We start from the raw sequence: 17,839 nt of genomic DNA on the forward strand, positions 1-17,839 counted from the left end.
TGACAATGAAAACATTTCAAGATAATCAAGTCCCGTTACAGTCTTTTGCAAATGAATTTATACAAGAGACATTGTAGAGACATGGACAAGAAGTTCATAAAGCCTTGAACTTGCCTCTGTAACAGGATGGAGAAAAAAATCATGAATATCACTGGGCAAAAGTTTTTTGCACAGGTTTTTCAATTAAGGATTGGTGGTTTGTTGATATGTATAAAGACTTGTGAGAAGCTAACAATTGTTGTATTTTTTTCCTACCAATAAAGGGACACAATGGTCTGGATGGTCAGAAAGGACAAGCTGGTACTCCAGGCATTAAGGTAAAAACTAAATCAGAATATTCATATTTCAAATGTAAGAGGTATTCACATTCCTAGCAAAGTACACTAGGATTCATCTCCCACATAATCATTTTAAACATTGCTTAGGGTGGAAGAACTCAAACATCAGCTAATCCAAGTAAGATGAACTCTTACTAATTTAAGATAAAAGCATATATGCGTGGCTTTATATTTTGATCCCTTACTCATGTGAATAATTCTAATGAGTAAGAGCTATAGGATTTGGCCCCCAGTGATTACCTTCCAGCAATTTTGCAGTAATTTTATATCTTCTGATTCTCCTGCCATGCATTTTCTATTGAATGTTTGACTTCTAAACTCATTAGTGACAATTTCTGCTGAAAAGTTTTGCTGTGTTATATTGTAGTATGATACCTGTTAGGATCTTAGATGGACAGAAACACTATTCTAATTTAGACTTACTTCATCTTTCTGCACTTCGTTTACCACCTATAAGTTTTATCAGGGGTGACCACCAGTATCTGGGGGAACGTTTGTTCACCAGAGCACCCCAAGGAATGACGAGGTCGAACGGTCATAAACTACTACAAGACTGTTTCAGGCTGGACATAAGGAAGAATGTCTTTACTGTCCGAGCCCCCAAGGTCTGGAACAGCCTGCCGTCGGAGATGGCTCAAGCACCTACATTGAACACCTTCAAGAGCAAATTGGATGCTTATCTTGCTGGGATCCTATGACCCCAGCTGACTTCCTGCCCTTTGGGTGTGTGGCTGGACTTGATGATCTTCCGAGGTCCCTTCCAGCTCTAATGTCTATGGAATCTATAACTTCATCATTTAGCAACAGATTTAAGGATCACCCATCCAAAACTGAATTTAGACATGGTACAGGAAGGTAGTATGCTGCTAGAAGCTCATGCTAGAAGTTAGGCTTTGACAGTTGTGAACAGTGGCACAGAAATTTCACATCAACTTCTTTTCATCACTACTTTCTTTAGGTGTAATAATGCATGTGCAGTACTGTTGATCATAGTTTAGAGTTCTCATATTTATATGTAACATGGTATTTGATGACTAAATGTGGTATTTGTCTCAAATGACAAATATGAAGCTATCACATTCTGTTCAATCTTTTGGTGAGTGAGAAAACAAGTACTCGCCATATGTCATGAACTTTATGGATATGGGGAAACAAACAAGTTAACACAAGGTTAAGTTAGCATGTAAATTTGAAGTGTTTGCTACTCCATAGCAGTTGCCCATGTGCATGTCCCTACCTGCAATAAATGCAATATAGCTTGTACCTCAACACAAGTGGGTTAAGCTGCCTCAAATGTATTGGCAGACAAGAGCTTGCACATGGATAGTTGCTGTGGAATGGCTAATAATGCTGTAAGTACATACCCTAGCTTACCTTGCAGTAGTAGCTTGTCCCTTTGCCCATACCATAATGTGACTAGAAGGTCTAAACATAGAAAGCCAAGATGCTATAATGGTATAACTACAAGGGTAGCAAGAGTAAATCTGGCCTTCTCTGCGCTGTGTAGAATCCAAGGGAGAATTGACACATTCACAGGGTTAATTGATATGAATCACACATGCAATTTAAAATAGGAAGAGATTTACAGGTCTTACTGATGGAGTTTTAGCTATGTTTTACAGTATAACATAACTAAAATTATATGTGTCTTATTATCATAAAGTAAATATCAGACAGTATTACTGCATACAAATATATTTTACAGTTTCAACTACCAAAATTTTTGTTCGCACTTCAACAATTTTTACACCATACTGTAGCTTCAGCATCTTTCCAAAGAAAAATATACAGGACTTCTATCAGTGTTATAGTTTAAGTATAGGCTAGATGGGCCAATGAGCATGGCAATATCTGGAGGTCTAAAGAATGAAAAGGCTCCCCTCCCTATCTGTGATTTAGATACCAGAGATGAAGTCTTACTTCTGGTCCCTAGATGGAGTGGGCTGAGGTTACATTTGTAACTTGTGCTAAGGAACAGGAAAGGGTAATTCTGCTAATGTTGTTGTCCAAGGAAAAAACTCTTATAAACAATTGATCAGATCAGCAGGCTTATATTTAGTGGATGTATCTTCATATTCTCCAGCTAGATATGAAATAAGGACTTCCTTGAACTCCTACTCCTTTTGAAGACAATGGCATGATTCCCACTGAGATCATTAAAAGCAGAATACAATTAATAATCTCTACAGGGATATTATACAGTTAACTCCACAGAAATTTTAACATTAACAGTTACTTATAGGAATATGATACAGTCTGTAAGAAACATATGTTAATCTAAGTTTAACAATGGACAATTCTCTATTTTTTTTCATAGGGTGAATCTGGTGCCCCTGGTGAAAATGGTACCCCAGGACAATCTGTAAGTATTACCACTGCTTATGATTGAGGAAAATTTACTAAATCTGTCATACTTTTCAGTTAATTTTCAATTAATGTTTGCAATTTACCACCACCAGTTAGTTATTCTAATTTAATTAGGTTAGGGTTTAATAGAACTGGCAACATTTTGTTTAAAATTGGAAGCTATGATTATATTTAGCATTATTCAGAGGACTAGAGAAGAAGACTTAGTAAAAGAAATATAAGAGTTATGTCTTGCTTAATATGTATGTACGAATTAACTAAGCAACTCAGTGCATTCTTCTAGGGTGCTCGTGGCCTGCCTGGTGAAAGAGGAAGAATTGGTGCACCTGGCCCAGCTGTAAGTGACTTAATATTTGTATATTTCTTCTCATGACACACACAATTACATTCAGTTTGTGTAATCCTCAGAAGCTAATTCTCATGTTTTCTTCCCCCAGGGTGCCCGTGGAAGCGATGGTAGTGGTGGTCCCACTGGTCCTGCTGTAAGTTTCACTGTTGTCCTTCAACAAATGAGGTCTTGTAGCCATTTCCCAGCCTATACAAAATTGCTCATTCCCCAGGGAGATGATTTGAGTGGCCTTTTTAAGTTCTTCCTTTGTGTTTGCCTGTTAAGCAACAAGGGATAAGTAGAATATAAGCATAATGCATTTGCTATGATTCTCAGAGTTTACATTAAACTTTAGTGGACCATCCCCGACACATCAAAGGAACTGACTGTACCATTTACACTGGGTGTTCCTGGGACAAAAGTCAGTGGCTTGACTCCAGATTTATACTAATCAAATCGACAGCAATTCTTGTTCTAAAATTAAGCCTAGATTAACATTTCCAGGAACTTTTAATGTTCACACTTTGTGTAAATGCTGCTGACAATTGCAGTGAAAGATCCTGTATGATGTGAAGATATTATGGGGACTCCAACATTGAGTTGTGACCATCTAAGGACCAGTCCTTTTGCATTCACTACTAGTAATTGCGCTGAAATCTATGGAATCGGAATAAACATTACATGTGAGAGGTGTAACAATCAATTTAAACAGACATTTCAGTATCTCAGATTTCAATAAAATGACTTGTAGATGTGTAAATATCTAAAAGCCAGTTTGAAGTGACCAGCCATTGGATATAGTGCCTATATTTGAACAATCAGTATCAGTATTTGAAAGATCAGCCTGTAAAATCAGAATGATCAAAAAAAAAAAAGGCCAAAAAATGAAACTAACGTTGCAAACAACTTAAAGCCTATTCAAAACTCCCTTTTTATAAGGGGGGGAAAAAAAGACTTTCCCTTTTCTCTGCCCTTGACTCTTCTACAGATCTCCCACTTATTTCATGGAAAGTCCTGTGTCTCTCCAATGCAAAACGATGCATTTTCAAATGCACCCCTCTACCACCACAAGCATTACACAAGCAAATTTCCCTTTCTGCTTTGAAAGCTTCAGGATCCATGCTGGAACAGGATTTGTTTAGATTGGTTCTTTTCAAAATTGTGAAAATTTCAGCAGTAAATGCTTTGGCTTTAACTGAGTAGACAATAGTTTTTAATTTATGAATTTTATATTAGTTCTACAATTTGGTGTATTGACAGGTGTACAGAGCTGGGCTTCTTATTTCAAACAGAATGGATCATACAGCTGGGATTTGATTTTACTCTCCAGAGCAAAACCACAAGGTTTCCCTTCATGTGCAATTTTTCACACTCAGCCAGATTCCAATGGGTTAATTGTTATGTAAATCTTATTGGCTATTGCAAAGTGAATTTGGATTACAACTGTTCTGAGGTCCAAATTGAGTCCCTTTTGTGCTGAATTATTAACTTTTCTATGCCAGATTTTAACTTACAGATGATTGGGGCCTGATCTTGCAAATCACAAAACACTTCTCAGGATACTTTAAACAAAAAGCCATGGTTGTGTTTCCCATGGTGTGCTATCTCTGTCCACTTAAAACATTAAGAGAGCCAAGCTGAGAGAATCTTGGCAAATAACTTTTTTCATGTATAACTAATATGGAATTTATCATGTAATATTATACATAAATTAATGTGTAATACTATATGATAAAATTCATATAAACCAGTATTTAAAAGATACTGTAAAAGAGAGAACCTGTAAGATCACAATGATCAAAAAACCCCACACACACGATAGATGCAGACATTATGGTCATTATCTGTGGCTTTAAATATAGTAATGCAGGATTGCAATGATTCTTTCAAATGAAAAATAATTTACAGCAGACCAAATTATCTTCTCTTACACAGGCATACATATCCCAGAGGGCCCCTTTCACTTCATTTGGATCAATGGAGGCAGCATTGCTTGCCCTGACATAATTGATAGACACTGACCCAACAGTCATAGAATAAACAGTTTGGCAGTACTAACATCTGCAAGTCATAGAGCTAAGTCTATAAACACAGTTTAAATTGGTGTATATTCCAGAATTCTTGTCCCAAAAGAAGGACAAGCATAAAGTTCCCAAACAGAATCCAGATACAGCAAGGCAAGTGGAATAGCATCTTTGGTGAAGAAATGCCATTTTTGCCCTTTTTAAAAACTGATCAATTTTAGTTAAAAATGGGTGTGGGGGGGATGATTTTCTTAATACCATAATGAGTTTCTATATCTAGTGTAAAAAAACAAAAACAAAAAATTGACAGCCCTTGGAACTGAACTTGACTAAGCAGAAATTCAAACAAGTAAATCGGTAAAGTATCCCAATCCATAATGAAAAGTGCTGGGGAGTAATAATACAGCCTCAGCAGTGCTCGTTGCAGGGAAGTGGAGATGTACTCTCTTTCACTCACAGAGCCTTATTTCCTTTTCTGGGGCAATCAAAATAGCAACTTTAGAATTACTTCATATCTTAAAATTGGATCCTACCCTCAGCTGCCTTGTGGCCTGACCCAGTACCTATTGAAGTCAGTGGAACACTGTCGTTAAATTCAATGGAAGTTGCATCCAACACTGATTTACAAGAATCTCCTGTTCCCCCATGCAATACACAAGGTTACTGTGACGAGCCCACATGCCTCTGCAGTGACATGCACACCATTTTCCCAATGGGGAATGGCCACCTGAGTTGCTAAGAATAGTATGCTGCCCTTTGTTCATTGTGATAGTTTGCACTAAGAGATACTTTCTGTACTTAGTTGCTCAGATGTTTGAGTGTAGGGTATTTGTTCATTCACAAATGTTTGTTCATTCATGAACAACATGTTCATCCATGTTGTCTGTAGTTGTTCGTTCATGAATTTTTAGCCTTCATGCTAACATGATTGAGTATCAACCCTGCTCCTAATTGCTTTTAGGAAACTAGACTTGTCACTTCCCAGTGTTGGAAGATATATTGACAGTCTGACGTGATTCACATTTTTCAAATAAATCTTTGTTTTCCATACATTCATTATGGCAACTGACATGTCTGTATTTTCAATGGTCTTTCTAAATGGTTTCATTCATTTTATAGGGCCCTATCGGTGCTGCTGGTCCTCCAGGTTTCCCAGGTGCTCCTGGTGCCAAGGTATGAATATCTTCTCCTTTTACACATTAGGGAGAGGCAAAATGTTGTAGCTAATGCCCATAGGCAGCAAAGTGTAGTTTGGCATCTGAACTGGGATGCTTTTAAACCAAAGATTGTGATGGATCAAAATGAGGAAAAGCCCTTGGAGTCTTCTGGAAACAATAGTAATGGTACTTTATCATGGAGACTTTACCATGATGGGGGTTTTTTATTTTCCTAAGTATTTGCAGGAGGGGGGTGTAGCCCTGTTCCATATAGTGCTCAAAATGGCTGTATTTGCGTGTATACAAATCAAATGACCAGATGTCAAAAACTCTGTGAGATGTCATGCAGTAGAGAATTGGGTCACTTGCATTCTGAGTTCTGAACATTATTATGGAGAGCTGACATATAATATTTTAAAATAAGTGAAATTTCACTTTTGATTCTTAAATAATTTGCTGAAAACTAAAGGTTAAATCCACTTTATATACATTAGATCTTGTTGGTTTTGTTCAGCTGAAACTCCTATAATATTGAATGGGAGTTTTGATAGTGAAAGAACAGCAGAATTTAGGCCAGTGTGTTAAAATACACTGTATTTGAGAGTTGTATGTATGCACAACGTCCCTAGAGCCCAGGGACTTCATTGGTTTGACACAGAGTAGAGCAGATGTTTGTGCTGCCTTCATCCTAATAATATGTGTTTTTTTCCATGAAGACTGCATGTCTCAGAAGAATTTACATTTAGATCAAAATGAAGTATGGGTAGCTGGTACCGTCAGTCTTCACAGACTGCAGCTGCCTTAGAACATCTGCAGGCCATACTCTAGTCAGCCCTGGTAGAAGGTAATAGCTATAGAAACAAACACTTTTTTTCAAGAAGAAACTTTACCTAGAGCATATCCACTGACCATAGAGGGTTTGTTCATATAAAGTACACGATGATGATGTACTTGGGTTCTGAATTTTATAGGGACTGTCTCAACTAAAATACACCCCACTTCTGATGTAGCACTAGAAAGCGTGATCCCATAAATAGTTACATTCTATACAATGCATTACCTCCTGACCTGTAGCTACTTAAAAGTTCACATGCAAAACATTAAATGTATTAATCAATATTCGAAGTAACTTTTAGACTGAGTGACCACTGTCCCAAATCATGGGTAATTTACACCAGTGCAAACTGAGTGTAAAATACTGATGTTTGGAATGAGTGTACCTGTTTGCAGTGGTTTAAGTGACTGTCACAAAAGCTAGGACAATGGTGAATGAGACCTTTTGCCATTTGAGAGAGGCAGCATAGTCCAGTGGATAGGATGTGAGGCTGTGAATCAGGGCAAAACTGTTTTGTACTTGAACTTGATTCTGCAACAGATTTGCTGAATGGTCTTGGGTAAATCCATGGCCTGACTTTTAGAGTTGCTGAGCAGTCTTCTGTGGGAGCTATGCAGGCCTGTATAGCTCAGTGCCTCTGAAATATGATAAAAAAGCTCTCCTAGCCTCCTTTTTTTTTTTTTTTTTACCTCTAAAGCAGGGTTAACAAACACTCAAGTGTAGTATTAATCTTGAACTGTAGCTGTATGAATGATGTGTGCTGAAATGGTGTGCTGTGGTATTTTTTGACATTGTACTTGCTGATGAAAAGCTTGATATCATTTTTCTCAAATTAGGGTGAAATTGGAGCTGCTGGTAATGTAGGCCCTTCTGGCCCTGCTGGTCCACGAGGAGAGGCTGGACTTCCTGGTTCTTCTGGCCCCGCTGGCCCTCCTGTAAGTTAATTCCAATCTTGGCTATCAGTAGATGTGAATTTTGTGGGCTCACAGGTAAGAAGAAGGTTATATTAACCAACACCTTTATTTTTCTCATTAGGGAAACCCTGGTGCTAATGGTCTTGCCGGTGCTAAAGGTGCAACTGTAAGTATATCTACATTCTGGGTTATTTCAAAATGAAAGTTTTAACTAATGCAACACAGAGCAAGATTATGATGCAATTTCTTTTTTTTTTTTCCCACTAAATAGGGTCTTCCTGGCGTTGCTGGTGCTCCTGGCTTGCCTGGTCCACGTGGTATTCCTGGACCTCCTGGCCCTGCCGGAGCTGCTGGCACCAGAGGTCTTGTTGTAAGTAGTATCTCATTTTGACAATGGCCCAACTGCCCATACTTGTCAAACCTGCTGGACAGATTTCTGTTTTGAAGAACAAACATTAAGTTTGTTTTTGTTTGGTTTTTTTAATCGCCATTTCTTGCTGCACAAACGCAACAGAGCACTCCTACATATTACTAACTCATGGCCTATCACAGCTGAAGAATCTTCACTTTATGCATTCTCTAAGTGGGAGGCATGTAAAGCTTAGCAGTCCTTGCACACTAGCTCTGTTCAAACATGTATTGGCTAGCCAGATGCAGCAACAGTTTGGTATAAGGCCCGTAGAGCAGGCCCTTAGACTGCTTAGATCAATATCATTCTTAATGATCTTTAGTGTAATGTTCCATGTTTGATATATTCCCTTTAAATGTCCCTTGATAGTTGCATAATTTTTTTTTCAAGAAAAAATGAACACGGAAAAGTTCTTAGGTAATGCTTATTCTTGTGATTTTTTTTTTGTTATATTTGACTGTAGGGTGAACCAGGCCCTGCTGGTGCCAAGGGAGAAAGTGGTAACAAGGGTGAACCCGTAAGTACATTAAACAATTTCAGTGAATCAAGTCTGAGGTGGACTTTTGCTTAAGTTACTGACCTGTTTCTTTGATCACATTAAACAGGGTGCTGCTGGTCCACCAGGTCCTGCTGGTCCAAGTGGTGAAGAAGGCAAGAAAGGTACTACTGGTGAACCTGGCTCTTCTGGCCCCCCTGGTCCAGCTGGTCTAAGAGTAAGTTCTCTTTGCACATTCCAGAAACACATGCAAAAAACGGGGAATAAATCTAGTTACACAGATGCAAACAAACATAGATAATAAAGGGTCCTAGCTGTACTGTTTCAGCTAACCGGAGCCCAGATAGTGTTCTAAACCTGGTAAATTACTACAGTATCCAGTTGTCTGCCATTTTTATTTTATTTATATATATAAAATGGGGAAAAATAATCAAGATTTGGAATTGGGAATACCCTTAAGTTTTTACCTGAGTAACTTGAACATATTTGTGTTAACACTTCATATACAACCTAGCAATTGTAAAATCCATTACGATTCTATCAGAAGTTCAGGGCAAAGGGAATTAAGTGTTTAACTAATACAGGTGCACAAGGAGAATAACAAAACAGATTATAACTCACAGTAGCTGTCCTCAGGGCTTGATGGTTTGATATCTAGTGAAGTGTGTGTATATATACATACGTTAATGTTTACTAATGCTTCATATCATTCCTAAAACATTTATATGGGCTACTTTATAGTAGTGTTTGTTAAATACTTATTTATTGGGTTTTTGGGATTGGTTTTTCTTTATTTGTTTGGGGTTTTTTGAAAACACCATGGTCATTTTTATCCCTTATTGATGTAGATAAATTGTGTTAACCAACTCCTTTGGTTAATGACTTTCCACAAAAGCAAGGGATTGGGCTTGATGCCCAAAGAGGCCTCTTCCAGTCTTACTTTCTATTAAATTTAGAAATGTAAAGGTCTCGGTCCTATCCTAGTAATGAGGACCTCTTACAAGATACTACTAGACCTTCCCTTGGGAGTGAATGAGCTCAGCACTGGATTAACTTAACTCCAAAGGATGAAAAATATAACCAAACTTCCACTTGCGTTTCAAGTAAAGATTAGGGATCAGATCTACACACAGTGGCTGTGATCTGGTCTGTGAGATCAATTTCTTGCGCTTGTACCAACTCTCTTAAGTCTCTTTAGGGCTTTATATAGGTGCCAAGGCCGTGTCTGTATGATTCTAGGTCAGTCTGGATCCAGAGTGTGCTCAGATCTCTGGCTCTGGTTCAACCTGATACAGAGCCTAAGGGAAGGGAAAAAACAAAACAAAAAGAGGTTTGGATATCTGCTGGATCCAGGTTTAACCAGAACTGCAGGTGCTCAGACTTCGCTCCATCTCAACTACCAACAGTTCTGCTTTGAATTCTGAGCTTCAGCAAACCCTGCCTTAGCAGTTGGCTTAATCTCTTTTCCATTCCTGGTCTGTTTTGTAGGGCGTTCCTGGATCTCGTGGTCTCCCTGGAGCTGACGGCAGAGCTGGTGTTATGGTGAGTCATGGATTGGGGTTTGGGTTTCTTTTGAGGCTTTTTCTTTTTTGTTTTATACAAGAAGTGTTATTCAGTCTCTTTTTAACTGTCCTGTATGATAGTTCTGGCTATTGTTTCTCAGCTTCTACTTTTTTTGCATGTTGGTAGGGACCTGCTGGCAGCCGTGGTGCTACTGGTCCTGCTGGTGCTAAAGGTCCTACTGGTGATAATGGTCGCCCTGGTGAGCCTGGCCTCATGGGTCCAAGAGTAAGTTTAAGCTCTCTAGCTTTCCTAGTTTGCAATGGAAATCACTTAACTTTTGGGGGATAAAATAATTTGGGAATTTGAAGGGTTTTTAATCTATTAGCAGAGGCCTTTCCATCCAACTGTCATTAGACAGAGCTCTTTGTACCTTTTCATCCTTACCCATATTCTGATTCATTTCATCAACTAAACAATTAAACCACATCAGAACACTTTAACAGAATTACACTGTTTGCACTGTGGCATTACCTACAGGCTCTGATTGTAGGTCAGGGCCTACAATTGTTTCATCCAGGGTACAAATTAATGAGAGATGGTTCCACTGATTCTTATGTACAGAATGAGGTAGCCAAGTTCATAGTTGAAATTTGAGTCTGCTGCAGAACTCCATAAACAACCTCGGTCCACATTGTTGTTCAAGCTAATTTGAAAAAAAAACATAAATTCTATCATCAGACTCATGTGAATCATCTGCTCAGCTAGAGTAGTCTTGCTTACATTTGTCAGTGGCAAAACAGTCTGTACCTGGCCTCTTGGCCTTAAGTTTATCATTCCTAATCCACTTATAGAATGGGTATTAATCAGTTTCCTAATTACAGTATGGACCATTAAGCATGAAGCCTGCACATTTTATATGGATACCTTTACATTAAACTTGTGTGTTTTGTAGGACTGGGCATAAATGAATGTAGTCAGGTGAAACATGTATAAACTATATGGTTGAATTATTCCTTGAGTGTATTGCTGAATTATGCTCTAATGTATTTTTGGTTTAAACTTAGCAGGAAGTAAAGCTTATTTACTGCACATTAGAGAGTGGGGGGGAGAGGGCACGTACACACATACACAATCATATATATTGTCATTTTAAATTTTGATCTGAAAAAAAATATTAAGATAAAAAATCCTGTTTTTAGGGTCTCCCCGGTCAACCTGGAAGCTCAGGCCCTGCTGGCAAGGAAGGTCCCGTTGTAAGTATTCTGTTCTTTCATTATAGTTTTTTTAATATTTATAAAACATAGGTTTGAGTTGCTTTTTAAGAAGCTGTAATCCTACTGCTCAGCTTTAACACAGCTGTGCTTAAAGTCAGTAAAACTGTATATTTTATTTTGCCAAAGGTCTGAACCAAAGGCTATGGAGGTCAGTGGGAATCTTTCCATTCATTTCAGTGGGCTTTGTGTAATAGTTAACGTCCTGAAAATCAAGTTAGTTTTGTGGAAAAAAGAAAAAAGTGGAGAAATGTATATATGTACATGCACACACGTTTTTATATGATCTTCAAATTTTAATGAATTGATGTAGTTTGTTCTTAAGATCAAACAACAAACACTGAAAATGGGTGTTCAAAAGTTTGCTTTATTTCTTTAGGGTTTCCCTGGTGCAGATGGTAGAGTTGGCCCAATTGGTCCAGCTGGTGCAAGAGGTGAGCCTGGCAACATTGGATTCCCTGGACCCAAAGGCCCCACTGTAAGTACAAGAGACCAAAATCTTATGTTCCTGTAAAATTATTTCTTAGCTGAGAGTTATTTCCATGACCAATTAGTTACTGTCGTCTGCCTGAACGCTGTATGTATTTGTTGAAAAATACTTTCAAGACCATATATTTTTCTTTGTTTCTCCAATAACCCAAAATAGAAACTATTTTTAAAATTTAATAAGGTAAATTTTTCAGACCATTCACAAGTTAAATGCATGTTGCAACCTTGTTAGTGATGCTGCATATGGTCAATGGCTCTGCAACTTTTGGTCTCATATCTGAGATCTAGCAGTAGAGAAAGTATGAAGTGAGGCACTTCAAAGGTTTTTCAGAATGTGCCTGAATATGCAGACCATGATCCAGAGTCTGAAGTCCGAGAGACTTCCATTGACTTCAGTCAACTTAGAATCAGTTCAGCTGATACAACTGCTAATTTTTTGTGGTGCCTATCTGATGCTACTGTATGCAGCACTACAGGGCAGGTCAAAACTTTGGTTATGGGGGAAAAAAATTTTGTATGGCACTTTCTCTAACATCTTTAATTAGCTGAGTGGCACTTTCTGATGACTAGAAAACGATGAATGCAATAATAGTTTGTGGCATAGATCATGTTGATCTTTGGTGATTTTAACTAGAGCGAATATATTAGCGTGTTTAATGTTTTGTTTTTTCTGTTCACTCTTAGGGTGACCCTGGCAAACCTGGTGACAGAGGCCATGCTGGTCTTGCTGGTGCTCGGGTATGTGTGTATACTTTATCTAGAAAACCATAGCAGGGAGAGCAAGAATAGAGCTAATTAACCTCCCCTCCCCCCCCCCCAAAAAATGCAAATGGATGCAAACTGCCTAGGCTAAAGAGCCTCATTAACTGTACCATTTGTGGGTTAAAAAAAGTGGTTGTGGCCCTATGTGGTTGAATAGAAAAAAGGGGCTGTAAAACAGAACAATATTAAACCTTTCATTGATTAAATGAGTAATCAAGTCTTTCTCTTCTTGTGTGTGTATGTAGGGTGCGCCTGGTCCTGAGGGCAACAATGGGGCTCAAGGTCCTCCTGGTGTTGCTGTAAGTAACAGCTTCAAAATAAACTAAAAATGTTCTGCAACTAGGTTTCATTTTTAAGCTGTAGCAAGATTTCAGACCTTTCCTCATTTTTCCAGTTTGTAGTTAAGCACCTTTTTATTTCATCTAGGGCAACCCTGGTGCAAAAGGTGAACAAGGTCCAGCTGGTCCTCCTGGTTTCCAAGTAAGTCACTTCACTAACTATGATGCATGTAGCATCTTTTGCTATTCCTTATGGCAAATGCCTCCATTAAGATTGAACTCTACCTTGCATTGTAAACCCACTTTCCACTATTTGTAACTTTCTTAGTAACATCTGGCTAAAATCTCACATACTTAGACTTTTCCATCTTTACTGCACCAAAGAACTTGATTCAGAGGTAGTTGTATAGACATTTTAGGCCCAATTTAGGCACAAAAATGCTCTCTCTCAACCTTCTAGTCCTGTTGAAGTTAGTGGGATCACAATGGTTCTCATGCCTTTTTACCATAACAGCAAATGTATCTTATTGAACTAATACTATAAATTAAGCCTCCTATGACTGCTGTAATATACAGTGTTTCATGAAGCAATGTGTTCAGTGTCTCAGAAAATGAGAAAATGTTCATATCTGTGTTTCTTTCCATTTTAGGGTCTCCCAGGCCCCTCAGGTCCAGCTGGTGAAGCTGGCAAACCAGGTGAAAGGGTGAGTGATATAAGGAAGACCTTACCTACTCTTTTGATTTAAGTCAGAAGTGTTCTAATGAAACTCATACATATGGTAGGCAAGATTTTGTTAGGCCCCATTACCAAGATGAGATGCATTTCATACCATATTCAGTATTTATAGCTATTAAGATAACCTTTTTAATTAAAGATGGCAACAGATCAATAAGTTATCCTAGCATTTGAGATTTCTTATTTCAGAATTCTCGTGTGGAATTAAACAAAGCCAAACCATAACCTGACTTGTTAGGCCTTAACCGGAATAAATAACATACCCTAGAAATGGATTGGACTAATGCATGGAAATTATTTGACTGAAAACTCCAGCTCCGGAACTTCAGTATCTTATTTGCCCTACTTTTATCCATATCCCAGTATATATTCATTTATCCCAGTATACTTTAGTTGAAATCAATGGGATTACATAGGCCTACAATTAGTGTAATTTAGTAATGTGTGAGGCCTCCAGATTCTGCATAAGTAGCTACTTGGTGACTCCTGATATTCATATCACACTCCCAGGGGGTAATGAAATCAAATCTTGCTCTCATTGAAGTTAATGCTTTAAAACCCTTTGGATTTGACAGGAGCAGGTTCAAACATTGTAACCCACTGGCTGAATCACAAGCTCCTTGCTCATTTTATATTTTATTCTTGCTCAGAGTAAAATGAAAATGGCTGCTATCTCATGTCTGTACCATGGTGCACAGCCTGGCTGCATGACTGAGGAGAAAAGAGGCTTTGTACCTTTTCATCCTTACCCATCTGCATGAATAGGTTTTAATGTGAAGTATTTTTCATAGGTTTACTGCATTTAAAAAGCATTTCTAACTAATATTGAAAACATTGAAGGACAGTAAATGAGACAAGCATTCTTTAGAAATAAGCCTAATCAATCTTTCTACTCTGATTTAGGGTATGGCTGGTGAATTTGGTGCCCCTGGCCCTGCGGGTTCAAGAGTAAGTTAACTTCTTGAAAAATTAATATCAATTACGTGTCTCAGTAATGTTTTTTTATTTGTGTGTGAAAAGACTTGATAAATTCAATACAAGCAATTCCTCTCAGCTTTTGACTTTAACGTATAGTAGGTTATATGTAAAGGTAACCACTCTTACCACATTAGTACTAATACACCCAAGGCTTTTCTCCATCATTTCCAATTGATGAGCTCCCAGCTTACAGCATGACTATGCACTTCGTACTCTTGAATTCCATCCCACTTGTATCATGACTCTCAGCAAGGTCATCCAATTCTTTTTGCATGATAAACCAATCCCTTTTTTCCAACTTTGCATAATCAACACATTTAATCAGCACATTCCTACCTCTTGTGGCAGTCGCTAATAAATACTAAGATTGGTCTCAAAACAGATTCTCAAGAAATTCCACTATAGTCTCCCCACTACATTGATCACAGTTCATTGTTAGTCAGTTCCTCACTTTACAATCCTTGTGGTAATCCCAACTTTCTCTAGCTGAACTAAATCATTTCTCATGGTAAATCATCACATGCTTTACTTCAGTCCAAATAGTCCACAGTTCTTCTTCCTAGAAAATCAAGTGTATTAAACAACAAAGTGCTGCAGTCTGACTTTTTTTTTTTTTTTTTTTTAGCAGTTGCAGTCACTGTTTGCTTCCTCTTCTCAAACTATATCCCTTCAGAATCTTCTGTCTCTCAGCCCTCTCCCCTGCAGCTTTTTAAACTCCCATTGGAGTGCTCCATTATTAGAAGGCCTGCAGCAGAATGATTTTGATAGGGCTGGCTGCCCTGTGTTAAGGGACAAACCACTATGTTATACTTCACATACTCATACTATTGAAGTCAGACTTGCAGGACTATAGTTACCTCAATCCCTGTTTTTAAATATGCAAACTACATTTGCTGTTGTCTAAGTATACAGTGCTACCACAAAAATACTTGCCTCAGTTACTATGGCTCTAGTTCTGCAAAGGGTTCCATTGGGTTGAAGCTGCCATTTGAATCCAAATCAAGTTCTGCAACTGCCATGGAAGACTGATTGACAGTGATGCATAGAGGTCCTGTAGGTAACAGAAAATGCATACCACTGCCCAAAAGCAGACTTTCTTGCTTGGCATGTACTTTGTTTGATATGCCAGTGTCTTTCTCTTGATAAGCCATTGGCATTTTAGATTGATAGATTTATAGAAAAAAAATGTGGTCTCTGAGTTATAAGTGAGAGTTCAAGCAAAAACTCATATCCTGTCTCTTGCAGGGTGAACGTGGTCCTCCAGGCGAAAGTGGTGCTGTTGGTCCTGTAGGTTCCATTGGAAGCCGTGGTCCATCTGGTCCACCAGGCACTGATGGCAACAAGGTAAGCCTTTTGCTACTGCCCTGTCTATTAATCTTAAGAAAGAGGGTTGGAATTACTCCTTTACTGAGTACATATAACTACTCCTGACACTAATAACAATATTCTTTTCATACCCTTCAAGACATCCTTAGCTGACTTTCAAATCCAAAGCTCCAATGAGAACTTGGTTAAACTAATGTACCATGCATACAAAAGCTTTTCACAACAGAGGATCAGTATGGAATTCCAGCTGTGAATCTGATAAAATGTCAGATAGTGATTATGAGTCTCATTTTGAACTGGTTTTATACTGTACATGAGTCTTTAGGACAAATATTCATTAGCACAGACCATTCATGGTCATAGAGAGAAAATTTGAAAAGCCGGTGAAGTATAGCTTGGGCTCCAGAACATATTCTGTCAAGGCCTAAACTTATGTAGGGTCAAGGGAAATAGTTCTGATTTTTGCCACCGTCTCATAGAAAATGATGAGTATCTTGTACTTGTGTAGTGCCTTGAGAAAATAAGATTATTTTCATTTTTACATGACCAGTTTGAAGACAGACCTATGGACCTAAAGCTAAATTTAGCCCTGCAGTAGTAGATGAATTAATAAAGGACTTCTACAATTTAGGGGGACCATTTTGAAGGCAAAATGATAGTGCTTGTAAAACAAGAAGATCATCAAGGTGGTACTAAGAGAATGATTTGCCCCATAGCTGTGTTCCTTCCTTACATGTTACCTTATTGTTGCTAGGGTGAGCCTGGTAATGTTGGTAATGCTGGTACTGCAGGCCCCTCTGGTGCTAGTGGAGCCCCAGGAGAGAGAGGTATTGCTGGAATTCCAGGACCCAAGGGTGAAAAGGTAAGTGACTTATTTCACTACAACCGAAAACATGCATGTGTGGGTTAGGGGATGGGTTTCTTCCAGTTTTTTTAATCTCGGGGGCTCAGAAGTGATTTGCTAACCTTTGCCAAAGCTGGTAAGTTTTGTAAAATTGCATTTCACAGAGACCCATCACAGGCATGTTAAAAAAAAAAAATGGAGACTTCATTTAGTAAAGGCATGCAGAGCACCCTCTACTCTCCCCTGGATTCAGCGGGGATAATGGTTACTCAGAATCTTGCAGGCTTGATCAAGCATGACTTTTTATGTTTTCAAAGAGATACTAAAAATTGTCTTCAGTGAGTACAGTAATTAAGACAGAAATGGATCCCTGCAGTGTAGTGAATTGCTGCCTTTTAGGACTGTACTGTAGTTGCAGTTCTATTAATACCTATAGAATGTAACTAGCAAATGAACACTGACAAATTATAGTATACTACTTCCAGCATAGCATAATGCTTCGTGTAATTGAGTTGTTCACAAATTCAGTCTTAATATGAATTGGGGGGGGAAATCAGGATTTGGAATTAAGAATGCCTTTTGGTTTACCTAAGTAACTTAAACACATTTGTCTTAACACTGTATATGAAAACTAACAATTGTAAAAATTCATTATGATTCCATCAGAAGCTCAGAGCAAAGGGACTTAGTGTTTGACTAATTGAGGTATACAAGAGGAATGACAAAACAGGTCAGCTCACAGTAGCTGTCCTCAGCGTGTGATGGTTTGAAACCTAGTGAAATG

The 17,839-nt window shown here is 38.3% G+C and overlaps 1 protein-coding gene across 3 annotated transcripts in view; it reads left to right on the plus strand.

The window, feature by feature from the left end:
- COL1A2 (collagen type I alpha 2 chain) overlaps nt 1-17,839 on the plus strand; it is a 48,021-nt gene that overhangs the window by 12,327 nt on the left and 17,855 nt on the right. For 2 of the 3 annotated variants that reach the window (XM_019533367.1, XM_019533374.1), the window contains exons 12-32: nt 264-317; nt 2,656-2,700; nt 2,989-3,042; nt 3,143-3,187; nt 6,177-6,230; nt 7,886-7,984; nt 8,085-8,129; nt 8,235-8,333; nt 8,836-8,889; nt 8,978-9,085; nt 10,357-10,410; nt 10,558-10,656; nt 11,571-11,624; nt 12,022-12,120; nt 12,816-12,869; nt 13,139-13,192; nt 13,320-13,373; nt 13,822-13,875; nt 14,811-14,855; nt 16,131-16,229; nt 16,966-17,073. In XM_019533367.1, coding sequence (XP_019388912.1) covers nt 264-317; nt 2,656-2,700; nt 2,989-3,042; nt 3,143-3,187; nt 6,177-6,230; nt 7,886-7,984; nt 8,085-8,129; nt 8,235-8,333; nt 8,836-8,889; nt 8,978-9,085; nt 10,357-10,410; nt 10,558-10,656; nt 11,571-11,624; nt 12,022-12,120; nt 12,816-12,869; nt 13,139-13,192; nt 13,320-13,373; nt 13,822-13,875; nt 14,811-14,855; nt 16,131-16,229; nt 16,966-17,073 — 1,431 coding nt within the window. The remainder of the gene's footprint in view (nt 1-263; nt 318-2,655; nt 2,701-2,988; nt 3,043-3,142; nt 3,188-6,176; nt 6,231-7,885; nt 7,985-8,084; nt 8,130-8,234; nt 8,334-8,835; nt 8,890-8,977; nt 9,086-10,356; nt 10,411-10,557; nt 10,657-11,570; nt 11,625-12,021; nt 12,121-12,815; nt 12,870-13,138; nt 13,193-13,319; nt 13,374-13,821; nt 13,876-14,810; nt 14,856-16,130; nt 16,230-16,965; nt 17,074-17,839) is intronic. The other variant, XM_019533381.1, reaches the window with a different exon arrangement.

This window comes from Crocodylus porosus, unplaced genomic scaffold, assembly GCF_001723895.1.
Source record: "Crocodylus porosus isolate Cpor-Errol unplaced genomic scaffold, CroPor_comp1, whole genome shotgun sequence".
Taxonomy (NCBI): domain Eukaryota; kingdom Metazoa; phylum Chordata; order Crocodylia; family Crocodylidae; genus Crocodylus; species Crocodylus porosus.